The 25,827-nt window shown below is 44.1% G+C and overlaps 3 protein-coding genes across 6 annotated transcripts in view; all 3 read left to right on the forward strand.

The window, feature by feature from the left end:
- LOC101064458 (latent-transforming growth factor beta-binding protein 1) overlaps positions 1-11,744 on the forward strand; it is a 65,649-nt gene extending 53,905 nt beyond the window's left edge. For both annotated transcript variants that reach the window (XM_011616802.2, XM_011616808.2), the window contains 11 exons: positions 34-162; positions 5,499-5,627; positions 5,984-6,118; positions 6,933-7,109; positions 7,190-7,270; positions 7,341-7,469; positions 7,850-7,990; positions 8,072-8,236; positions 8,332-8,610; positions 8,773-8,922; positions 9,807-11,744. In XM_011616802.2, the coding sequence (XP_011615104.2) occupies positions 34-162; positions 5,499-5,627; positions 5,984-6,118; positions 6,933-7,109; positions 7,190-7,270; positions 7,341-7,469; positions 7,850-7,990; positions 8,072-8,236; positions 8,332-8,610; positions 8,773-8,922; positions 9,807-9,982 (1,691 nt within the window). In that variant the 3' untranslated portion in view covers positions 9,983-11,744. The remainder of the gene's footprint in view (positions 1-33; positions 163-5,498; positions 5,628-5,983; positions 6,119-6,932; positions 7,110-7,189; positions 7,271-7,340; positions 7,470-7,849; positions 7,991-8,071; positions 8,237-8,331; positions 8,611-8,772; positions 8,923-9,806) is intronic.
- Positions 11,745-12,157: 413 nt separating this feature from the next.
- On the forward strand, positions 12,158-17,530 carry pomt2 (protein-O-mannosyltransferase 2). 3 transcript variants are annotated; one of them, XM_011616793.2, is made up of 22 exons: positions 12,158-12,241; positions 12,711-12,823; positions 12,951-13,035; positions 13,128-13,232; positions 13,346-13,454; positions 13,556-13,664; positions 13,813-13,972; positions 14,042-14,148; positions 14,227-14,309; positions 14,408-14,517; positions 14,593-14,659; positions 14,748-14,808; positions 14,900-14,978; positions 15,067-15,218; positions 15,298-15,389; positions 15,476-15,552; positions 15,637-15,708; positions 15,784-15,843; positions 15,939-16,044; positions 16,118-16,258; positions 16,399-16,510; positions 16,786-17,530. In XM_011616793.2, exons 2-22 carry the CDS (start codon positions 12,759-12,761, stop codon positions 16,889-16,891), a joined length of 2,058 nt encoding a protein of 685 aa, XP_011615095.1. In that variant the 5' UTR covers positions 12,158-12,241; positions 12,711-12,758; the 3' UTR covers positions 16,892-17,530. The 3 variants fall into 3 exon arrangements, with proteins under 3 accessions (XP_011615095.1, XP_029688613.1, XP_011615088.1); XM_029832753.1 differs by adding an exon at positions 16,573-16,592 and having other exon boundaries at positions 12,164-12,823; XM_011616786.2 differs by having other exon boundaries at positions 12,164-12,823.
- A 226-nt stretch (positions 17,531-17,756) lies between these two features.
- Positions 17,757-25,465, forward strand: lin52 (lin-52 DREAM MuvB core complex component). The gene is made up of 6 exons (XM_003962446.3): positions 17,757-17,864; positions 18,737-18,811; positions 18,892-18,929; positions 19,053-19,119; positions 19,280-19,363; positions 25,195-25,465. Exons 1-6 carry the CDS (start codon positions 17,846-17,848, stop codon positions 25,248-25,250), a joined length of 339 nt encoding a protein of 112 aa, XP_003962495.1. The 5' UTR covers positions 17,757-17,845; the 3' UTR covers positions 25,251-25,465.
- Positions 25,466-25,827: the final 362 nt, after the last annotated feature.

The raw sequence follows: 25,827 nt of genomic DNA on the forward strand, positions 1-25,827 counted from the left end.
CATCTGCGTGTCTCTTTGTTGATGTCCATATAGACCAGAACGAGTGCAAAGAGTTTGGTAGTTTGGTGTGTGGCACCTGGCGCTGCGAGAACACCATCGGCTCCTATCACTGCTTCGTGGGCTGCCAGCCTGGCCTCGAGGGAGAGGACAACGCAGACTGCGGTGAGTGGTTAAACCACGCGTAGTTAGAGTCAATTATATTAAGAAGAAACAGGCAGAGTTTGGGAGTAACTGTCTTTAGGCTGAAAGAATAGACATATGCATTTTATGGATTATTTTTGTAGTGTGCACGGACTGTAATTCAATTTATCTAGCATGTGGATTCTGGTTAAAATTATGTTTTTTTTCTGGAAAAGTGCACTGGCTGGCAACAATTCCTTCATTCTGCAGTATGTATTCTACAGGACTCTCCCTCAGTGCACACATAACGACACCTGTCTGGCACGCAGAGTCATCGACGATGATGTCAGGGTCTTTCCACGTGAGGGACCGAGACAGGAGAACCCTTGAAATTCAGGTCAATTGTTGCTGTGTGAGGCCGCCTGATGAGAGTGGCCTCCTGGAAGACTAACCCAATAGCAGGGTGGACCCAGAGAACTGCTGTTTATCTGGTTTTCTCTTCCCTTTGAGAGGTCCAATCACCTGTGCTGACAGCCTCAGGTTGTGCTTATGGTGCATCTGGGCCCAAAGTCGTCCAACAGAAACAGAATCTTCTTTATGATCTATACAGCATTACATGCCTGGGATACCTGAGGCATGAGATACCAGTGTTGCATCAGTTTTGGTTTATTACTTTTTTCGACTGTGTGTTGCTCTCACAGCACCATAAAACAACAAATCTGGTTTGTGTAGAATATTAAATGCAAAAAAAGGGCCAATTCTTTTTTTTTCCTATAAGAGAAACAGTCCAAATCGTCACTGGAGAGTGACAGGCAAAGCAGGGAGACGCAGTCTGAGAGCATCAGAATGGAATGATGTCTTGGACTGTGCGTACAAGCTGCGGGTGTTTGTGGGTGATTCTGTGTGTGTGTGTGTGTGTGTGTGTGTGTGTGTGTGTGTGTGTGTGTGTGTGTGTGTGTGTGCGTGTGTTTGTGTGTGTGTTTGTGCGCACATGTGGTTAACTGTTTTTTTTTTTCATCCTCGTGTGTGAGTGTGATTGTGTTAGAGAGGCAGAGACTGTAACCAGCACACAGATGCAGATAGCGACACAGCTTCACATTCTCATGACCTCCAGTTTTTATTGGACTACCAGCAGATGGAGATTAAGGGAGAATATGCTGCCGCAGTTCTGATCGCTGACAGATCAGACCTCCGCCCCCTCCATCAGCCCCGGTCTTGGCTACATGGGGCCACCTCCTCACTGCTCTTTATGATGTTGTCTGTCTGGCCCTGGAATAAGCGTGCGGCGGCCCGCAGTGTGATAAGGGAAGATTGAAACCAGCTGCTCACCTTGACAATCCAACACATTGCCATGCGTTAGGCTGTGTTTAAATATGGCTCCAGCAATATTAAGTATGTTGGGGGGGAACAATATTACATGTTTCTTGTCTTGACAGCTCCAGCAGCTCCTGTACCTCTTGAGCACCCCCTGTCTAATATTCCACTCTGTTATTGGTCAAAAGTCAAAGCAACAGACAATGATGCATCATGGAGTTATAGAGAAACAATGAAAAACCGAATGTTCACGGCAGGCTTAAGGCAGCCTTTCAAACGGAGACAGGTCACTATTCCAAATATTATTTGTTCTACTTTAAAGCCAAACTCCAGCTTTGAGTATCGAAAGGAACCCTCCAACTGACTGCGTATTTTGGGTTTTGGAGGAGTCGTACTGCTCTCACACACATTTGACCCTCAAAGTCCAATTTATTGACAAGTGTGAGCGCCCCCTGTCTCGCTCGCGTGCGGAGCATTGGGAACCATGGCTCTCATTAGCATGTGGAAACTCTGAAAACCGTCTGCGCTTTGATTCTTCAGAAATAGTTTGCAGATTAGCGAAAACTCACCTGCCTTTCCCCAGCATTTGAGTGAGAAGATGCTGGCTGAGGATTTCACATTTGGCTGAACCGCTCGTGCAACATGTCTGACTGGGAGCCCAGTTATGACCACATCTGACCATCTACCGTGAGTTGCTAAGCGGTGACGCCAGCTCTTCCTTTCTTTTTTTTTTTTCTCGACACCCCGCAACAAGCATTTGTGCACCTCGACACTGACTCACAGGCCTGGGGTTCAAACGCTCTCAGAAGCCCTACACTTGTTTCACCTCAGCAGCGAGTCGTGGGAGGAGCAGCCGCCACCCCAATAAAAGTCCTGGGAGCTAGCTCGTATTCCAGGGCAGTTTCTGTCTGCCTGTAAAATAATCAACAACTATTCAAGTAAAGGCCAGACACTGTAATTTGCCTTTTCTGAGAGGCCTTTGCTTTATTTTTGCTCAGTGGCCTTTGAGAGGGACAGCGGTTGTGTTTGGCTCAGCTCGGTGGACTCGTTTTGATTTAGAGACCACCACTAAAGCGAAAACGGGGTTTTTCCGAGCCCTTACGTCAGCGGTGACTTTGCTGTACTACTTGCGGGATGCAACATTGATATTTTCAGCTCATTGTTTGGTTTCTTTTTTATGTATCTAATTCAACATAACCCTCCCATAATAAGAATGTCTGTGGTCACAGTCTCATCAGTCTTCTAATGCTTTGAAAATAGAAATCTAAAGATTTCTCCATGTTCTTGACTAGTTATGCTGCAGTGCAAATGCAATGAGGCTTTTCCAGTGTACTACACACACAATACTTATCCGGCACCGTAATTAACCCATATCATGTAATGAAAAACCTCTTCATGTGGTACATATTAAGAGGGAAGCATATTTGGTGTGGAGAATATTAAAGCAGTGTGTGCTGTGGAGGGTAAGCTGACACTAAGTGATTCCTATACTGCCTTCTACCATGTGCTTGGGATTAGCACATGTACAGAAACCCATAATTATTCATAGGAAACCCTTAATCGCCCAGGCACCTGATCCAAGAATCAGGACCTGCTGTGGCGGACCGTTTGTATCTGTAGCCACTTTGGCCGCGTGGTGTCTTTTCATCCATCTGCGGTCAGCTTCTCATCCCCTTGGCTAATTCCTTTCATTCCTTCATGTACTTTACAGCCCTGCGTGTTTCCTGAGCTGATTGTTACATGGAAAGACTAGCTCAGGCGTGGCCGCTCAGCGATCTGTTCGCGGTTGTGTTATCTCATTCTGTATTATGGATGAAAGTGTGACCTGCTGTGACTGAAACAGAGGCAGTCAGCTTAGTGTTGGTCTCACGCACTTGTCGAGTGCACTAATCTCAACATGTGGTTTGCAACAGACTCTGGTTCTGGCTACACGCGAATAGGTTGCCGCCTGCAGACGTTGATGGTTTCACGTATTTGGAGTGAGCTTTCAGCGCCTTTCTCTTGGACCTCCCAGCATGCAACTGCTGTCATGTTTGATATTCCAAACTCCGCTCAAACTCTTCACACTTTCCTCAGATACCGACGAACACTCAGTTTTAGCATGACTCAAGGATCCCCTTGATTGAGCTGCGGGAATACTCGCGTCAGAATATGACTACTTGCATGCGTGCAAAAAATCATAAGCACTTAATTCAACTGCAAACCAGAACAGGAATCTCAGTCCTCAGTTGTGAAATGCGAATCCAACATGTTTCCGGGTTTCCGTGCTGCATTTCGTCTGTCCGTTCAACCTCTGTCATCCTGCAGCTATTTGATCCTCTGAGATTCAGCACTTCCTGTTTCAGTTTTGCAAATGTGAGGACAAAAAACAAAACAAAAAACAGTTGCGTCTGACGCCCGGGGCGACCGAGCCATACCACTGACAGAAGACCTGTCCCCCAGGAAGCGCAGCCTGAGAAAGCGTCTGTCTGGAGCCCGGCCAAGCGCTCATTGCGCATCACATGTCTTCTGTCTGGCATTTAGGATTTCTCAGAGGCGAAATAAAACTGGCTTTCACTCCATAAATCTGGTCGATTTAAAATTTAGAGGGATCTTGTTTATCCCATTTAATACTGCAATCCTGATGAAAAACCTAACATGAATTATTTTAATGTGACTTAATTGTGATTTTTTTTTTTGTTTTTTAACCAGATTTCCTGTCGTGAGTCATGGAAATAGCGGAGAACAATTGTTTTGAACCGCTTAGGTCAACAAATATTCCAGTCTTGCTTATGATGAACCAGACATGACGCTCTCTGTTTTCTTCGGTGCTGTTTTGACCAAATGAAAAAACCTGTTTGCGGTAACGGGTTCCGCTTTATGACTCGCTGATTCAATTTTATCTCTGACCGAGCCTCAACTGTTGTTTTAGTTCCAAAATAAGAAGAACAATCTGTGGTTTTCAAGCATGAGTTGCTGAACAAATTTTGCTGGAATGGACGAGTGGGCTCGGCGCTCTGTCCTGTTTGGAACAAGTAAACACTCCGAATGAGGAGATCCGAGTGTCTGTGTTCGGGTCAACAGTGTCCGGTAGCAAACGAAAAAGGGTCGCCATAAAAGCTCTGATTGTTGTTTGAACAGTTGCAGCCACATTTAGCCATCAGTGAGGGCAGGAAAACATCAACAACAGTGCGTCTCAGACATGGAAAAATCCCCTAAAAATGGGATTTGTTATTACTTTCTGACATACAGACAATAGAGGTATGTTTGTTTCTCGGCGTTAACCTAAAAATGCTTTAAATGCTTCAAAAATAGCCACAGGGGCATCCTTGAAAGGCGAGCTTTACTGTGTAAAACAGGATATTGCTCATGGCTCAAAAACACTTCATAAAACCACTGAACTGCAGCTATTTTGCAAATAATTGCTTGCCTTGCTTTTTTTTAAGGGTTCATAAATCTCAGTAACTTTTTAAATCAGGGATTTTCTGTTTTTATAACTTTGTGCCAGGCAAACGCTGAACATCTATACTCTGTCACCTGCCAGAATGACTCCCCGTAACTACCATTTTGTGCCTAAAGCCATGTCCGGCACTCCGGCACGGATTCCAGCGTTTGAAAGCTGCGTCTCACGCCAAGCAAATTAAATGGGTTAAACATGAATTATAATGGAAAACAGTCGCAGTGAAAAGGCTGTCAAAAAATGACTTTGTGCCAACTGGACTCTCTGCCATCTTTCTCTAACCGCCTGTAAAGCGTCTGGGGGAATGCGGACGCTCAGCTGCACACTGTCAACTCCTCCATCCTGTGCATGTTGCCAGGATCCCAGTGACCGGAGTGTCACTCCGTGCTCTAGTGACACAACCAGAGAACATTAACATGCAATTTTCCAGATCCGAGCTGCTTTCAAACGTTGCTGTTGATGTACAGCAGAGGGCAAATGCGCAGCGTTTGACAAGCTTTGGATCAACTGCTTCCACTGGGCGCTCTCTCTGACAGAGGCCGTCCCGATGGCGGCCATCGTCTGGCGTTTCCTGCTGTAGGTGTGTAAGCTCTGATGTCCTCTCTCTCTCTTACTGCTCTCTCAGATATCGACGAGTGTGCCAATGAGACCATATGTGGCGACCACGGCTTCTGCGAGAACACAGACGGCTCCTTCCGCTGCCAGTGCGACCGAGGCTACACCAATCCACCAGACGACAGCAGCAGATGTGTCGGTCTGTAACTCTGCCTAAATAAATGAGTATTCTCGACTATTCTTATTTAAAAAAATGGGCTTTGTTAGGAAGAGTGTGATCACACTTGCAGTGGATTAAAGAAGAACCATTGACATGGTTATTAATGGTAGAGTTTTCACTTAGTTGATGCAGAATTAACTCTGAAAACAGAGCTTGAATATAAAACTGGACTGTCAGCAAAACCTGATCGACCTATAGGCGACAAATAGGCCTCGAAAAATTCTGAGAAGTTTTCTGAGATGATAATGGCTGCCTTGTGTCCCTGCGATGACCTTGCTGCTGCGTACGTGCCTGGTCCTTGCTGCCCTCACGCCCTCCTCTCCTGTCTGTCTCAGACGTGAACGAGTGTGAGATGAGCATGGCGCTGTGCGGGGAGGCCCTGTGTGAGAATTTCGATGGCAGCTTCCTGTGCATCTGCACCAACGACAATGAGGAATTTGATCCCAGCACCAGCCAGTGCCTCTCCCCGGGTAAGAGAGCTGGACTTGCACTCACACTGACTTACAGGACCTAATTCTCCATCCCATCATTGGGAGACAGAGTTTTCCCGAATTTAATGAGGCGGCTATCATTATCCAAACAACAAGGGTGAGGAGGTAGAGGTGATTTAACTCCACGTCTAGCAGAGAATCATTCCACCTGGCTGTTTCCATTTGTTACATAGGCTGGGGTTACGCTTGGATGGGCCGCCTATGAAAATTTGTATTAGCCTAATCCAAGAATGACTGATTAAGTAAATCCTCCACTCTAGCCAAGTATATACCCTGAGGGCCATTTCCTCACCAAGACAAACAGGGAGATGGCGCAGCTTTTGGCTATTAGCATCCTCAGCGCAGATGTATGCATACTGTAACTTTAGCATTAACCAAACTGACCTTTTGACTTAGAGAAATACCATCACGTGTCCGAGCCAGAGAGGCGCATGTGTGCTGGAATTGTCCGTATTTACACTATTAAGCGGAACGCCCTCAGCACGGGATGTTTTTTCTCCTGCCTGGGCACTAAACCCCAGCTATGCCTTTGTGTACCTTTTTGCCACATTCCACTGTTTGCTTTTGACGTGTGTTAATCAATCATGTGAGAGTGAATGGTGTGTTGACTCACATGCCAGTGTTTCCATTTGGTTAAGCCAGCAGATTAACGGTGAAATGCCTGAACTCATGCCTTCGGACGAATGAGCAGGCTCAGCAGAGGCGGCCAATGGCGCTGCACCACCTGCAGGGATGAGGCGCAGCATTGCAGCGTTAATGTCCCTGCTGAAGTAAAGGTTTCTTTTATTAACAGAGCCCCCATCTAGTCCCTTACCAGAGGAGAGGAAAGAGTGCTACTACAACTTAAACGATGCAAACTTCTGCGATAACGTCCTGTCCCGGAACACCACCAAGCAGGAGTGCTGCTGCACGGTGGGGGCAGGCTGGGGGGACAACTGTGAGATCCACGCTTGTCCCGTCCAGGGACGAGGTATGAAGGCCTAACTTGTCCATCAGAATAAAGCAGACTCAGATATCTTACTGTTGCCTTTGGGTTTTGGTTTTTTCCAGATGATTTTAACAAACTGTGCCCTCACGGGAGTGGACTGTTGCCACTGGTGCCCTCTGTGGAAAACCAACGGGCTTTCATAGGTACGCTCGCCATGGTTGTTGATTTTACTGGCATTCGTCTTCAGTGACTCTAAACTCTCTCCTACTTCAGATGCAAATGAGTGCGAGATGTTTGGGTCGGAAATATGCAAGAACGGACAGTGTTCAAACCTCTTCTCCACCTACACCTGCTACTGCCGCAGTGGCTTCTACTATGAAAACATCCGGCTGGAGTGTGTGGGTAAGTGCCAACGACACACAGCCATTCCATTTATGCTAACATTAGCTACAACCAGACCCACCCGGTGACCCTATCACGGTCATCGTGTAGTTCTGTTTCTCCCCTCACGCTCTGATTCGCTAAAGCCGAACAGCTAATCAGAATGATCTCAACGCCAAAACAAATACCGCAGTCATGACTTGGACTGCTGGCGTTCTGCTCCGGTGTGTAACAGGCCCGGTGTAAGTGTCTTGGCTGCGCTGATGAATCTCGAATTTTCCAGGCCCCGTCGCTCGTCAGCGTCCGGGGCGACGCGGTGGATGAAAAGTTAATCAGAGGTTAAAATGCAGAGCGTTGCCTCTTTGAACAGACTTTCTGATGACGCTGGGTTTGGGTTTCAGATTATGATGAGTGCGCCTTTGATAATGCCTGTGAGAATGGAGTGTGCATGAACACGGCGGGGTCCTTCAACTGCTTCTGCAGCCCTCCGTTGGTCCTGGACAGCACCCGCCGCCGCTGCGTCAGCCTCAACACGACTGAAGGTGCACGAGTCGAACAAACCACAACAAATACTGTAAATGACACACGTTTGCAATCGGACGTTGGTCTCCTGTGTTCCTCAGAGCCTGACCAGAACGTGCACGTGGATATTTGCTGGAAGCGCCTGGAGGAGGACAACATGTGCTCGAATCCCTACCAGGAGGAAAGAACCACGTACACGGAATGCTGCTGCCTGCACGGCGTGGCCTGGAGCGGACAGTGTGCGCTCTGTCCCGGGAGAGACTCCAGTAAGAAGGCAGACACTGAGAGGCTGTCTTATATTTTAAAACGTATCTTTCCTGGAAGAAACGTATCATTCATCGCTGTCAACCTGTGTGTTCAGAGGACTTTGCAATAATGTGCAACCTGCCGTGGAGCAGGGGGGCGGAGAGTCTGCGTGAGCAGCCAGGGTATGAGTACACTCTGGAGGGAGCAGAGGACCACGGGGACACCTTCATCCCCCCGTACTTTGACAACTACGGCAACCCCGCAGGAACTTATGACATCCCTGAGAGCGTTCCTCTCTTCACTGACAACGACTACAGTGTCCCGCAGCCACCTGCCCGCGTCCCCGTCGTGCGACCACGGGAACAATCGCCGCACCGCGTGGATCCTTATGCTGGTGGGTTTACATGTCTCAGAAATCCAGTTCCTGACAGTGTTAATGAGCTGAAAAGAAATCACCAAAGATGAAATTTGAAAAGTTTATTTGTGGTTTTTTCACCGTTCTGTATGCTGCACATTACACATTTTGACACTTGTTATGGAAATTGTTTCCTTTTAGGGCGCTATGACAGCTTCGAGGGGCTCCGAGCTGAGGAATGCGGCATCCTGAATGGCTGCGAGAACGGCCGCTGCGTCCGTGTGCGGGAAGGTTACACCTGCGACTGCTTCGACGGTTACGAGTTCGACCTAAAGAAGATGGCGTGTGTAGGTGGGCGTTTAGATGGGCCACACGCAGCGATCGGTCCGCGTGGAAGCGTTCCACTTCAGAGTGTTGAATTAAAGCACAATCAGAAGCAACGCACGCATCTGACAGTGAGCAACGAGCCCAAAGATATTTAGACGTGCTCTGAAATCAGCAGGGAATAAATCAGCGTATTTAATTTAAGCCTGGTGGAGCCAGATCAGATCAATTTCAGTGACATAACGCTGTGAATATAACCAGTCTTTAAGCTCTGAATTTAACGACCATGCATTTAGATGAAGTTCATGGGAAGCGAATGCCTTTTGTAAACTCCTGAAGAACTCTTGGCTGGCAAGAATAAGAAAGCTGTAAATCTTCCCCACAGCATATTACATCAGAAAAAGAATTTATTTTATGGGTTGGTTTCCTGCTTTGTTGCTCCTTAATGCCGTAATTCCCTTTAAATAGTCGGCCCATTCTAATACTCCCATGCGCAGGAGGGTCATTTCAGATTGACAACCATGAAATTGGACCTCTGATCGGTCAGAAACGCCCCACCAAGGCCAGGAGGAAGCACGGTCCGATTCACTGTTAATATCCCTCCGTCATCACGAGCAGTTGGGGTTCACATCCTACCCAGCTGACACGCAACATGACGGCATGCTTGATTTAAGATACACAAGATGGGATATTGAGCAACAGATCGGGTGTTGATTGAATATCTTGTGAAAGAGGAACTTATTTTGATTACAAGATTGCGTAATGTGTTGAACAGTCCCACTTCAGCAGCCCCCAGTTAGGGGCACAGTTTGTTCACTTGTTGAGATCCTTAACACGTTACACCTGCTGTTGTTACCGAACTCTTTGGCACACGAGGCTCACGCGCTCCTCTTTTCTTCTTTGCCCTTCAGACATAAACGAGTGTGACGACATCAGCGACAAGGTCCCGTTGTGTCAGAACGGCCAGTGCACCAACACGGAGGGGTCCTACAAGTGCACGTGCTTCACGGGCTTCGTGGCTTCTGCCAAACCTCACAGTTGCATCCCGGCCATCCCGGCGTTGACGCCCGGGGCAACGGGAAACTGAGAGACCTCTGGGCTCCTCCCACTTCCTCTAACTCACCTTTGCCCCCTGAGCCAGGGGTTGGCACTAAACCTCCAACAGTAACGCTGAGACGTCCAAACTCACTTTCACACACACACACACGCACGCACACACACACAGGCACACACACACACATACACAGAAGAGGACAAGGAACTGCACAGTGAATGTATTACATGGGATTAAGAGTTAACCAGACATCCATTTGCCTTAAAGGGATTTTGCGGACTCATCTGTTTTTATCCAACCCAGGCAAATTTAATATGCAGTTATATTCTCCACCTCACTTTTTGTGTGTTATTTATTTCATTTACGTGAAATAAAATTTAAGAAATAGAAATGCCACCGATTTCAGAGGGTAGAACTGTTATCTCTTTCCTTACCAGAGGGGATAATACGCGTCTGTTCTAAAAGAATTTATTTCCTCAAAAATCACTGTCAGACCCTCTCATTCATGATCTCACTCAGTCGTCGTTGGGGGATTTTTTATTTTTTTCAAATTTGAAGAACAACCTTTTTTACCCACAAACCGAAGAAAACCTGGACCTTGAGGTCATCACAGCCATTAGTTACTGTTTGTTGAAATAAGAAGTGTGTAGATGTATATGATGATCTATGTGACGTTGCAGGGGGAAGTGTGTAATTCCTGTGTTTGACACCATTCTGACAAGCATGATATGAGTGATGGAACCGAAAAATGTGCTGACCTTTTCTTCTGAAACCAGTATTGAGTTGTGTTTTCCTGTTATATTCTGCAATAAAATCAGTCTTTGATTGGTTTAGGAAGGTTAATTTGTTGAAATAATTTGCAGATTGCTTTTATATATCAGTGTCGCGACAGTAAAATTAGATTTTAACGCAATTAGATCCCAGATGTCCAATCTGGTTGTTCCCATGTGTACATCTCTGTAAAGACAAAGGCTTATTGCAAGAGGTTTGGTATATTTTGTACAGATCTAGCATTGTGTATTATTTTTGTTATATATTCTCTTTTTGCATCATAGCACAACCAATAATTTGTTTGACATAAAGCATAAAATGTAAGAAAATATCTGACATTATAGCTTTGTAGATTTCTAAATGTCTGTAAAAATGTTTTTATAAGCATATCTTATAAAGTACGAGGAGAATGACTGACACTGTACCAGAGAGACTGTGTGTGTATAACCTGCCCTGTGGAGCAGACAATGATTTTTTGTGTGGCAGCACTGTTCTAACCACAGATATTTTGTCTCCATATCCCGCCTAAAGACAATAGTTTTGAAATGGAAGCACTAGCGTCTGTGCATCACATGTTAGCGGCTAAACAGTTCTTTTAGTCCTTGTTTGATCCATATGTGATTAATGTTTTGGTTTTGTGTGTAAGTGTAAGCCTTTACGTTTGGTTTAAATCATACAAGAGATGCAAACATACCATTTACTTTTTATATCCAGGTCTGTTGTCTGTCAAATGGACCAAACCTCTGTTTAGTCTAATTTTCATTCATTAGGATGTCTAAAGCTGATGACTTATACACTTAACAAGCTTTCACAGCCAATAACTCTCTGTTTGTGCAAATGTTTCCACTGGCACTGCACAAGTCAAACTTGGGTCAAAGTGGGAATGTTTATGGGCTTGCACAGCCACAAATAAGTTGATATAAATGTCTTGTAAAGCTGTGGTTAACTGAAATATCATGCTCATTTGTTTTGTTTACCTCTTGACTGCAATCGTCATCAGTCATCTAATAAAACAGATAAAAAATGTTGTCTAAGTTCCTTTACAAAATGCCACTCAACACTTGCACATTTACCTTTTATAACAAATTACAAGTTGTCTTACAGCATTACAGATTGCTAAACATTTTAGTTGGACTTAAAGTGAAGAACAAAATGAAGGCTTTACCTTGATTACATGTGCACAATCTTTAAAATAGCAATACAAGAATTCTACTTTAATTTATTAAAAATTATGTTAGTTATATTTGCTTGGAAAAGGAAACGCAACTGAAAGAAAGAAAGACAATGTTATAGCTCTCTCTTGTGGTCATATTGCGTAACACTTCGTCTGATCAAATTCGTTGACACCCCAAAGGATTCTGGGAAATGAGTTTTTGACAGCGGCATATTAACAGTAAGGAACTACAACATACTACGTCTCCCAGAAACCCTTTCACTTAATACGTATATCATCGCGACCGACAATGTGTGGTGCTGTCGTGCTGTTGGGGGAATTCTTTTCATGTTTAACTGTTATTTGAGGTGAAATAAACTGCTAACCATGGATTACACTTTAAGTAGATACGAGATTTTAAATTAGGTCAGGAGGCTAGGTCAAACATGTTCGCTGTAAGGGTACAGCACGTATTCGTCCTGGTCGCTGTGATGGTCGGGTTTGTGTAATATTTTGATATAGCATGAAGAAATCACGCGTTGTGCAGCAATTTGACTTAACTTTACTGTCAACATTAAAGTCGTTGTCTTAGAACAGTGGGATACAAACCTCGCCAAAATAATAATTACTGTTAAATAATATTGCATGACCAGGAGGTTTTGCAACATTAGAGTTAAATCCCTCATGGCAAAAGAGGAAAGCACCCAACAATGGAGTAAAACAGGAGACAACTCAACAATAAGAAACAGGAAAAGAGTTCCCACCTCCAAAGATAAAATCACTCGGCATTTGTCAAATGATGACACTCCGTCCTCAAATGGGACATCTGCTCAACAGTTTTCGAAAGGGGAAGCCTCTGATGGACCTTCAGAAGTTGTGCTGCAGATGTTGGTGATGGGGTTGTCTTTGTCTACGCGCTTCTATAAGATCACACAGCCTCCACATGTGTGGTGAGTCAAATCTGTTTTTACACAGTGTACATTTTACAGCTGCGCACACACAATCCCAATCAGCCAGGATTATTATCCTTCACCAGCTGTGACCATGATGTTCTCTAACTCATATTTGGTGTTCCAGTTGGGATGAGACACACTTTGGAAAGATGGGAAGCTACTACATCAACAGGACCTTCTTTTTTGATGTGCATCCTCCACTTGGAAAAGTGAGAAGTCAGAAAATATGATCATTGCTGTGGGGTTTCTTTAGTGCATTGATGAGTATGAATATTGATCGCCTTCCCTGAATGTGTTGCAGATGCTGATTGGTCTTGCTGGTCACATGACTGGTTACAACGGCACCTTTCCTTTCCTAAAGCCGGGAGATAAATATGAACACCACAACTACTGGGGGATGAGAGGAGTATGTCGCTATTCACATTAAAAAGAAATCCGTCCTCGAACTGCCTGATAATACTGTTTAATATATTCTTGCGAAAGCGCTGGTGTCACTCAATGTTGCCTCTTTTCTGCCAGTTTTGTGCAGGACTGGGCTCTTTTCTCCCAATCTTTGCCTACCTCATAGTGCTTGATTTATCTCAGTCTCGCTCTGCTGCCCTCATCACCGCCTCGCTGCTCATCTTTGGTAAGTATTAGCACGAAAAAATTAAAACTGTTCAGCAGATCGAAAGCATGCGTTAAACCTGTTGTAATAGCTGTTTGTGTTGTGCTTAATCCTTCCGAAAGATACTGGATGTATCACCATTTCTCAGTATATCCTGCTGGATCCGATACTCATGTTCTTCATCATGGCAGCCGTGCTGAGCATGGTCAAGTTTAACAGGCAAAGACACAGGTAACTGAGTCACACATTATTTCGTTCTTAGTAAAGCACTTTCTTTAAACTTCTAGAAGCTTTTTAACTTGTTCTAAATTTGTTCACGGTTGGTTTTAAAAGTTAAGACCTAATGTCATTTTTCTTTCATTCTTGATGTTGTTTTCAGGCCTTTTTCTGTCCCCTGGTGGTTGTGGCTGGTACTGACAGGTGTAAGCCTTGCTGGGGCACTAGGGGTGAAGTTTGTGGGTCTGTTTGTCATCCTGCTGGTGGGACTGAACACGCTCTCAGACCTTTGGAGACTTTTGGGCGACCTTAGCCTCTCACTGGTAAATCCTAAGATTGTTTTGATGTTACTCTTTTTATACTTTTGTTTTGACTGCATTTCATGTCTCCAGATGGAAGTCACTAAGCACTTCCTGGCTCGGGTGGTTGGACTCATCGTGCTTCCACTCCTCCTCTATGTCGCAATATTTGCAGTCCATTTTCTTGTGTTAAATAAAAGGTGAGTCTCCAGTGCAACCTTTCTCAATTTCACGAAATAACACAAATTGACAAATTGTGATGGGTTTTCTCTCATCAGTGGACCAGGAGATGGTTTCTTCAGTTCCGCTTTTCAGTCACGCCTCATTGGGAACAATCTACACAATGCGTCTATGCCTGAGTGTGAGTCCCAAACATCATGTTTCTGAAAGATTGTTCATGTATTTGATGTAGCTTTTCTAGTGTTTGATAATGACGTCAGTTCTGTTGTCCTGACGCAGTCCTGGCATACGGGTCCACCATTACAGTGAAGAACCTCCGTATTGCTGGTGGATATTTGCACTCTCATTGGCACCTTTATCCAGAGGGAGTTGGGGCAAAGCAACAGCAGGTCGAATCACAACCAAGAAACCCCGGTAGAAGGAGAATCTTCTATGTTTGGAATGTACCATTTTTGTGATTTCAGGTGACGGCTTATCATCATAAGGACTACAACAACTTGTGGATTGTTCAGAGACAACAGAATGATGAATGTAAGTAGACTGGTGAAATTTGGTGAGAAGAAAAAACAGCATTGGTTAAAATTCCAAGTCTCACATGGGCAAATCTATTTCTTTTAAGATCCATCTGAGTCACCTGAGCTGGTTCGCCATGGCGACATCATTCGCCTGGAACACAAAGAGTAATGATTCTTAAGAGCAGCAGCGTTTTCTTTCATTCCAGCCTGAATCACGTGAGCTTTAGATAAAGCTATTTATCACGGTCCTTTCCAGAACAACACGCAACCTTCACAGTCACCTGCACGAGGCCCCAGTCACCAAGAGGCACTTCCAGGTTACCGGCTACGGCACCGTAAGTACACCCACGACGTGGCATTCTGCTTTACTCCTCTATCTCATCTTGATGCCACGTCATATCTCCACCTTTGCTCGGTTCCTAGAATGGCTCAGGCGACGCCAATGACCTATGGAAAGTGGAGTTATCCGGAGGTCAGAAGGGTGATCTGGTGAAAGTGTTGCGCAGCAAAGTTCGCTTCATTCACCGAGCATCCGGCTGTGTGCTTTACTCCTCTGGCAAGACTCTGCCCAAGTGGTAAATTCACTTCCTGTCGCTGTGAATTGTTGATTGGTGCAAGACGCAAGGTCAAAGGTCAAAATGGGATTCTTTACAGGGGCTGGGAACAGGGGGAGGTGACCTGTAGTCCCTATTTGAAGGAGACTCCAAACTCTCAGTGGAACATCGAGGACCATATCAATCCGAAACGTACAAGGAACACCTCTGCACTTCTGTGATTGTTGCTACTTCAGGACGTTCAACACTTGTGTGTGTGTGTGTGTGTTTTCTGGTAGTGCCCAACATTAGTTTGTCTATACTGAAGCCCAATTTTCTGGAGATCCTGCTGGAGTCTCATATCGTCATGATCAGAGTAAGAAAGAAAAGAAGCAAGTTGCACTGTGACAAAAAAATCATTACCAGGAATCATTTGTTGACCAATGGTGCATCTTTGTAGGGCAACAGTGGTCTGAAACCCAAAGACAATGAGATGACCTCTAAACCCTGGCATTGGCCCATCAATTATCAAGTACCTATAATCTGCACTATACAATTTAACTTAACCGGAGCCCTATTCTTTTAGCTAAAGATGTTTATTTTTCAGGGATTGAGGTTTTCTGGAGTTAACAATTCAGATTATCGTGTTTACCTACTGGGGAACCCCGTAAGTATATTGTGACCAATATTGTTCATCTTAAATGAAAAACACACACTCTTCTAAAAGTTGAAGTTCTACAGTTATTTTTTTTCCTTCTTCAGGTGGTTTGGTGGCTGAATTTGGCCAGTTTGGGGCTGTACATTGTCATGGTGGTGGTGACATCTGTAGCGCTGCAGAGAGGGCTCTCGCTGGGTGCAAACATAATAGGTGTTGTTATTTACACTCTGTCATTCTACTGCACTGACTTCATGGACCGTGTTAAATAGCGTTTTGGTCTCAGGGCGTTCTGCTGTGCTGAGAGGAGGAGGAGGACTGCTGCTTCTGGGATGGGCGCTGCATTACGCACCCTTCTACGCCATGGGCCGGGTGCTTTACTACCACCACTATTTTCCTGCGATGCTCTTCAACAGCATGTTATCAGGTAGCATTTGAGGGATTGTTTTTGGAGGGTGGGGGGATGTTTTCTCGGATTTTTGTGACTGTTCAAAAACATCTGCCAATGAAGGTGGGTCAGAGAAGCCTACTTATGGTGGGGGATTTACTTTGTTTCTCTCTTCACAGGAATTACTTTAGACATTTTACTGAAAAGCTCAGATGCGGTTCTCCAACCACCTTATTGTGACTGGCTGCAGAGGTTTGGGCAGACTGTCCTTCTCTTTAGTGTTTTTTACAGGTACGTTGGTGAAGTTAAGAAAGTATTACTCTGATTTATTTATTTTGGCTTTTCCCCCTAAGGGGTAAAAGTCATTCACAAGGTCAGTGAGCAGTACTTCTAAATGTGTGTCTTTTCCATCAAATTGATGGAGATTTTAATATGGTCTCTGACTGGTGAAAAACATTTTTTTTTTATCTTACACAGGCAATACGTAGTCCTCTGATTATTCTTTCAAACATCTGTAGACTTCCAACAAACCCAAATGTCGCTGCCATATTTCTTCTCTCTTTCAGTTTCTATCTGTTCCATCCACTCTCCTATGGCATGACAGGCCCCCTGGCACACGAGCAAGGCAGCACCATGGCCGGCCTCAAGTGGATGGACTCCTGGGAGTTCTGATCAATCTTGCACAGAGATCTTATGCACACTCCCGATTCTGTTACTCGTTTGTACGCTACGTGAAGCATAAAATAAGAAAGGCGGATTTGCAAATTAGACATTTTTAACCAGCATCACAGCATTTTTGGCAGATTCGATCAGACTTAAAGGACTTTTGTCTCTGACATGTTCCTGTGTTTACAAAAAGGATTATTATCAATATGTGCTGATTTCTGGCAGTACTGTAGATTTTTTAAAATTCCATTTCACTGTTTTGTCCTTGTACATGTATTTGTGTGCTTTAGTCTTTATAGTGGGTACGAAATGCTTTTACATTGTGCACACAAACAAGCGCAAAATTGCCAGAGACTTCTGAATGGGAAACTGACATAAGTATTTAGTAAGTTGCCTTAATTCACAACATATCTCAAATTCTGGTTGTTAAGCAAGTATGTAAGTGCCTAAAGGGCGATAGTGATCATATATTTAAACATGTTATAAACTATAGGTGCCAGAGGGTTGATTTTTTTTGTTAGTTATTATCTTGAGAATGTTATGTTCTGTTTCTAAAATTAGTTATTGACATTTTAAGACTGAAGCTACAATATGACTTGATATCTTGGACACCAGACACTACTTTTAATAAACTATTTTTGTAGAGTCCTGTGTATGTTTAAGTTCATGTCACATTTCACTAGGTTAAAACATTTATATAAGAATTATAAGAAACCTCTATATATACATATGTATATGTGAGCCAGTGCCAACCATTGATGAGCTTGTAACAGCATTAACTAACAGTATTAAATTAAACTTGTAACATAATTGCCATTACTTGAAACATTTAAAACTTAGTTTTAAGTAGTTTATGTGGCGAGCCTAATTGTGTTTCTTCTGCCCCCTAGCGGCGTGTTCGTGAAGAACGCTTCCTATTTGCTCTGATTGGCTGTCGCCTATCACGTGATCAGACTTAAGATGGCGTCTCCGAATGGAGGTAAATTTTAATTCTTTACACTCATCCATTGTTCCTCGGCGTATAAACTGGCAAATGAACAGTAGAAAAGACGTTGCAGGTCTTCGTAGGAATACACAGACGTTGAATCTCACACGTAGTGTTGTTTTTACTGCTTCGACATGTTTTTGTTCCCGTTGGCTAAAGCCTTCATTAGCTGCACTGTTGTATCAGAGTGTGTAGCATTAAACTACAGCCCAAATGGAGCCGCGGTGCTCCGGTCCTGGTGGGGACCAGCATAACATCTCCCACAGCTCCAGTTAGGACCTAACAACACTAAAGAATCCTCTCTCCGGTTTGTACTGAGGGGGTCATAATAAGTTGTGGTTTTCCTACAGTTTGAAGTGGTTTTATTCTTCGAACTGCGAGGAATGAATGTTCTTTTTGCAAGACTTTATGCTTTTATTGGTTATTTTAAAAACAACAATAGCAAGAAGATTCTTTATTTAAAACCTGTTTATTCCAAAATTTTGATAATTATGTTTAACTCTTCCAGTTCCAGCTGTATATTAAATCCAAACACTGTATCATCATACATCTCGATGCCGAATAATGTTAATTCACTAATACACATATCTTAATACTTTACAGTAATTTACAGTAATTTGTCGACTATTATTCAGAGAAAATACTACTCTGGCTTTACCGTTAACAAGAAGTACATTCAGGAAAACACCCGAACGTCTTCAGGTATAATAAGGATCAGTTTATTGAGAATATAAGTCAGTTTGTCTGCTTTTTACATTAAGTTACGCTGTATATATGGAGAGTTCAAGTGTATTTATTTGGAAATGTTGGTAACCCTTACCGTTTGCAAAACTAAACTTTTGTCTCATGTTTTTCAATTTTGTCAGGTGACGATTTTGAGTCGTCCTTGTTAAGCTTTGAGAAGTTGGACAGAGCATCACCAGACCTCTGGCCAGAGCAGCGTAAGCGTATATTCTTCTGACATTTGTGCACTTAATATGAAGTCGTATTCAAAGATTTTTAATCTTGTCTTTTTACAAAGTACCTGGAGTTGTTGAATTTGCTGCCTCTTGTAAAAATGTGAGTTGCATTCTTTTTTGTTTGTATGAACTAATACTATAATATGTAATTATAGGTAAAAATAGGCTTTTATGGATGCTAGTAACAATATAAATCTTTGATATTTTCCTTGGACGTGCTCAGCCCATCACTGATTCACCCCCTAAGTGGATGGCTGAACTCGAAAGTGAGGACATTGAAATGTTGAAAGGTAAAAGCAGTTTATCGTTATTGTCTTCTTATTTTGTAGTAGTGGGTTAGATGCTACAGAAATGGATTACTCAGAAATGGTCAGCACAAAAAAGGAGCATTTTCTTCAGATGAGGTAGGTGGAACCAGCTTTGGTAATATGTGCTGATGTCTCTCTGTAGAGCTGGGTAGTCTGACCACCGCCAACCTGATGGAGAAGGTCAGAGGTCTTCAGAACCTGGCCTACCAGCTGGGCTTAGAGGAGTGTGAGTACACGAGGAACACACACACACCAGAACCAGTGGACTGAGCAGGCAGCATGTGTGAAAGACACAGCCGTTCACACAACCTCGAAACCGTACCCCTCTGCAAATATAGCAATTACCTCATGTCACCACTAGATGGTGCTCATGGCTTTCCTGACATGCTCGTAGTCACAGCTTCCTAATGTGTTTTATTACTTTCCAAAAACACACTGGTGAGTAGAGTGTGGAAGAGAGTGTGTAGTGGGTATAGAGTGTAACCTTTGATTAGAAGGAATTTTATATTTCCATGAAAATTTTAAAAAGATAATTTGCCAGCTTATTAATGTAGATGAAAGTCTGAATTTTGGTTGTAAAATTGGACAAAGTGAAGAAACAAGGTCACTGCACAAGTGCACAGGCGTTTGATGGATGACAAATCTAGTTTTTAATCCTTAACTCAATGCTTCTATTGTCATAATCCTCATGGAGTGTGGATTAGACAGATGTGACAGAGCGCTCATATTTTCCACATAGAAAGATGGGTATTTAGTTTTACATAGCAGAAGAAGCACTGTCAAATATTGACATATTTGTGGAAATCTAAGTTAATTTTTAATAGTAAGATAATCAAAACTTATTTAAGTTCCATGAAGACAATTTACTTGCTACACAGCTAAATAGGCTACATAGTGACTTTGACTCATGATTTGTTTTTTAATTGTTGTGACAATGTGCTAAGTTGTGACCTCTATAAATCCAGAGAAGCATGTAATGTGTTGGGTGTCACAGATTCACGCTTCTCAAAGCTTTACTTTCATATCATGTATCCGAGGGTGACGCGACACAATGACGGTTCTTATGGGTCTCAAAGCCCTTCTGTAATGGGTGCATGTTTAGTGCTCACTGGTTTAATTTTCTCCTTTTCCTGGCTGCCAGCAGAGGTCTTATAAATCTCGGCTACTTTTTCATCATGTTTGTGCTCTCCTCACTACCCATAAACGAGCCTCTACAGAGGGGACAGGATTTACTACCCCTCCCCCCCACGTAAACATGTGGACCATTAAAGAGGAAGCTGGTTAATGGGCAGAGCACAATCAAGTAGTGAAAGCACACCCAGCCCGCTGCAGACGGAGCGGAGGCCCTGACCAAACATTATTAAAAGATTATCGTTGAATATACCTTAGTGGCATTCCTGCCTTCTACTTGTTTATTGCAGACTGTGACATGCACACTCAGGGTGTAACCAAGTTTGGGCCCATATGTATTAAGATATCTGTAGTGGGGATTGTAATGCATGCGTAATCACCCCTCCTCCCACCCGTACCCCAAGTAATGGTCAGGAGATGCTGGCTCAGTGTTGTCCCCTGAGGGACCTGACGCGTGCCTCCTCTTCAGACCCCAGCTGTTCCTCCGCCCCGTGATGAATGCCGCTGTTTTAGGCCACTGAGCGTGGGCATCACGCCCTGGGGGTCCCGGGGGAAGGCTGAGGACTCTGACAAGTGCTGTTATTGGAGGTAATTGAAAGCTGAGTGTTCCCGTGGGACACGCTGCAGGGCCTTAGCTACCTAGCACCAAACTGCTGGAGCTGGCGATGGTGCTCTGTCACACTTGTGGGCCCAAGGCTGCTGAATACCATTTAACACTTTTACGTCCGGGCTGTGCTCTTCATGGGGAACCAGTTCTGCTCTGCACTGCAGAATGAAAGCAAATCGCAGCACTATGATTGATCAATACCTTCACGTTGAAAATCTTATTACGCTCTCAGGATGGGTTTACAAAGGATGCTTCCATATAATCCACCAACCAGCCACTGGAATATGGTCTGACTTTGCATTAATATGTCATTTCAGTATAACAAAGGAGGTTCATGGTTTTTTTTTAGTCTGTAAATGAAAATGCTGTTCACCTTAAAATCTTGTTCAACGTGTAAAGAAACAGGAACCCAAACTAAAACAATTCTTCAAAACAGCTGGACAAACTGGTTTAAAGTTCACCCAGCAGTGCGGACACATGATGGAATCGTGCCTTTTATTTGCCATAAACGATTCGGTTAAACTTTTTCACATCCTCAGCCTCAGTGAAGGAGTCTTACCAGCTTCCTATAACAGCACATCTACTTTGTCTTTTTTTAATAGGAATGAGGGATAGTGCAGTTTTTTATGTTGGGAAAACTCTGCTATGTAGCTGAAAGTGTCCCGGCTCTAATCCCACCTGTTGTGAAGCCCCTTCTTCGTCTAAATCCCAGCCAGGCGCCTGACCTCATGGTGCCTTTGTATCTGAAGGGGAGATTGAAGGTCACACTCTCCTGACAATTCTTAATGCCCCCCCCCCATATATTCACCACCTCCTCCTCATCCTTAGGATCAATCTCTGGCCTATTAGACACCCAACGCAGCTGAATATGATTGCATTCACTGGGGCCCACTGGTGCTAATGTGCTCCCATCAATCCATCAGGCAGGCTGACCACGGGGCGGGCGGTTATGAAGTGCCTGTGCTGACAGACGCTGAATGAGGAACAGGGGGTTACTCCCCATCGCCATCTTCCTCCTCATCCCCAGCTCTGCTACTTTTCCCTTCCCCTCCTGTCGCTGTGGGATAGGAGTCACCACGTTGTGCTTCTCATGAAGGTCACACCTCCCCTGATAGGAAAGTGAAACATGGGTGTCTGGAATTCATTTTTCACAATCTTATTATTTACTGTCTTTCACCTCGAGCGTCTAAATCTCTCAAATTGGCCGCTCTTTTTCGCAGTTGTACTTTTTTGCTGCCACTTCGCCGATAACCTATTGTTTTCAGGGAATTTTGCAGCGGGCGTAGCCGGTCGCGGCTGGATCCGACAGAGTCCGTCCTCGTCTGTAGCGGGATCAGGGTGCTCGCCGTGCAGAAGCAGAGACAGGCTGAGTTGAACACGCGCGCATACGCACGCGCAGCTTCTCGGCTCTGCCAGCTCGCCGCCTCCCTGAGCAGATCGGAAATGACACCTCATTTCCATAAAGGCATTAGGAATTCATTGGATTTTCTTTCCCAGCTAATCATAGTGTGGGTGTAAAACCTTTTAGGCTTTTTAATGAATGATTTTTGACTGATTGCCTATTAATAAGGACACCTCTTGAACAGGCACAGACTGGGGCAGGGGTTGGGAGGTACAGATGTGTTTGTTTTGTTGTGTGTGGGTGTGTGTGTGTTTGTGGGTGTGTGTGTGTGTGTCAGCCACGCGAAAATACATTGGAGAAGGAGAGGGGAGGTGGGCCCTCTCAGTTGGGATATAAAGAGGAACCAGTGGCTCCCCTGGGAAATCATAGCTCGTGTCTGCATCTTAAATATCCCTGTGAAGTATCAATAAGTGGGTAATTGAATTTTGAACACAAACATGAGCGTCATGTGTATGTGCTGCTGGGTTGGACGTGTGTGTCTTGAAGGACTCCTGTGTTTGTGGGTTTCATCTCCTCTGTGTCTCTCTCCTCCCGTGGGATGAAGGCAGCAAAAGAGGATGTTAAATCCATTAAATAAAGCTTACAGGCTGTAATAGCTGAGCCGCTCTCTGAGATGGGCAGCGAGGGTCGTATAAGTCCTCTTAGCTCTTAATGAAAGTGAATCGGGGCGGCCAGGGCCAGGGTCCAGGCCCCCCGTTTAACCTAGGCGCTCATCTGTCTTTGCAGCTAGCAGGAGTCCGGCAGCTCACAGGGAGGGTGCCATTGAGAGGAGGGTGGGGGTGCGGGGCTGAGGCAATGATTACTCTCATTATATATACATACACAAGGGGGTGTGATGTCAGGGGCCGGCGGGGGACAGTTGTACCCCCCATCAACAAGCACGCATTGACGTAAGATATGAGCCACAGTTCTGTGAATCTTCTGAAATAATCTGAACTAAATCGGTAGTTTGTTATGATGGAATAACAGGAACGTTAAAAGACCAAACAAAAAACAAAACTGTAAATCTTTTTTTTTTTTTTATGGTGTGACAATTCAGATCAGTTCGAACTAGGTGATAATTAGATGGCGACAAATCAACAGGGCGAGCAGACGACCCCACAAAATCCATAATGTGTCACTTAGTATGGATGGCAGTCGTAACAGGATGCTGATAAACTTAGTGCAGAATTAGTGATTGACCTTTCTAATCAACTAAACAAATCTGTAAGTCCTCCTAATCAGTATTGATCTCCCTCTTGTACGACCAAGCATGTGTGCAGGTGTAAATCTTTTTGAACATTTTCCAATTAAAAATGTCAGATTTTTTTTAGGCATAAATAAATACAAATAATCTATTTAAGACACCTTAAATGAGGAAAGAAATAATCCGGTGCCTTCAAAGAAGTCACCTGGCTTCTTTCCAAACATAAAACGTGTAATCTATAGCTATATAAGTGGCGTTGAAGGCAGAGACCATTCTCTTTGTTGTTTTAATGAAAACAGCCACAGGTTTTAAAACGGTTACTGGTTTTTATCTTTACTGGGGTGCTGGTGTGATGACAGAGGCGATCTGAAGGGAGGGAGACTGATTTGTGGTGTAATTAATGAGACGCTTTGAGGGCGAAGGGCCTCAGAGGAGTGGCAGAACCATCCTCGCCCTGTTTTACCGGTGGAAAAAAGTCATAAAAGGAAACATTAAGGCCCTCCTCTGCCGTTCCTCATGCAACTGTTTCTAATAGAAAAGTGATATCAAGGTTGTTGTGACTCACGGGTCATCCTGGTGTAATTGCTTTCCCTCGCCTAATTTTGATGGCTTCATTTCAATCTAAAGCTCCGCGCGCAGGTGCAGGGGTCTGGTGATGACTTTGTTTAGGGTGATTTAAAGAGACAGCAAAGTTCACAATGAATCCGTCCCGTTCCAATTAGCATAATCTTTAACCTAATGAGGGACACCTCAAGGTGACGTGGCCTCCACGCCCAGATGCACTATTATCAATCCACACTGGGCATCTCATCTAAATTACTAACTGGCCCCAATATTTCATTAGCCAGCATGAGCAGGACTGGGAGGGGCCTCTTACACCAGTTCAGCCAGACTGGAGCCAGTCAGGAGGCTGTTCATCCTTCTACATGAATCCACTTCTCTACTTTTATACTTGCATGTGTGAGGTAGAAGTTGGATTAGTTAGTTACTAAACTAAGTGGCTGAGGGGCCTCTTTGTGGCTGGGAGACCAAAAATGGAGCCGTCGGCGTCGTTATGTGGAGGAAAGAATAATTACTGAATGAAGACGACATCTCTGCCGGGATGATGATAATGTCTGAAGTCCCCACCGTCTCTGAGACGTCACAGTGGGTGTCTTTGACAGTCTGGACTGTTCTCTCGCTTCTACACAGACTCTCAGAGGCTGCACACTCGTTATTGAGAGACTTCATATTATCTCTCATATATATACAGTATATGTGTGTGTGTATATGTGTGTATGGATGGAAGGGTGGATAGATAGATAGATAGATCGATCTCAAACTGCCATCCGTGTTTAAATGTGGGTTTATTTGTCTAAAGTTGAAGTTCATCCCGACATTTTGTGTCTGTTCCCTGTGATCTGGGAGAATTTCACACTCCGTCGCGCGCATCCGTCTGAGCGCTTCTCCTTCACCACGAGGCAGCAATCAAGCGAAACTCTTCTGTAGATACATTTCTATTTATGTTTTCCTCAATGAGCAGATGTTGATATAAATTACCTCCCAGGGTGACACTGCAGATATTAAATACATGTTTAGCATTAATAAACAGCTCACAAGTGTTTCAAGCTCCATGAAAATGTTGGCTGAGATCCCCCCCACCCCCACCCCCACCCCCACCACTCTGCTGCCAGCAACAACACATGAACTGATCTTTGGTTGTATTTAAGATGTCTTTCTCTTTGTTTACAGCGCGGGAAATGACCAGAGGAAAGTTTCTGAACATCTTAGAGCGGTCCAAGAAGTGACTTTTCCTTAATGAGCCCCAGAAGACCCCCCCCCAAACTACAGCTATAATCGATAATAATATTCAGAGACTGCATTTAACCCATGAAATCATACAGGTTCGCTCCTCCTGGAGATCAACATCATATTTCTGTGAATATCTTGCTTTGATGAAATGTTCCATATTTATTTTTCCACACATTTGTGAAGATAAATAAACTTCTAACATGTAATTGGCTTTAATGTGAGTGTTTAAATAAGCTGGAGCTGTTGGATTTAAAGCCAGAGAGAGTAACTTTGGTGATGAGACTGTTCCAACTTTTAATGCTCGGGGCAGTAACTTCATGCCTCTCATTCCACAAAGTGCCCCACCTCTGTGGACATGAGTGCTTTCCCCACTACCGGGGCATGTTTTCCATTTAATGAGCCTTGGAAGCTGGGTCTCTGACACAAAACATTGCGTAAAAATAATATTGCTCATTGTCATCGCCGTTAATGAGAGTTGACATAATTACTAGGACCATTTCTTTTCTAATTAGCACACTTCGGCCTTGTCTGAGCCAGCGGCCGGGCAAAAAGGGAATCAGACAGGCATGGCGA

Source organism: Takifugu rubripes, chromosome 2, assembly GCF_901000725.2.
Source record: "Takifugu rubripes chromosome 2, fTakRub1.2, whole genome shotgun sequence".
In the NCBI taxonomy this organism is placed as follows: Eukaryota; Metazoa; Chordata; class Actinopteri; order Tetraodontiformes; family Tetraodontidae; genus Takifugu; species Takifugu rubripes.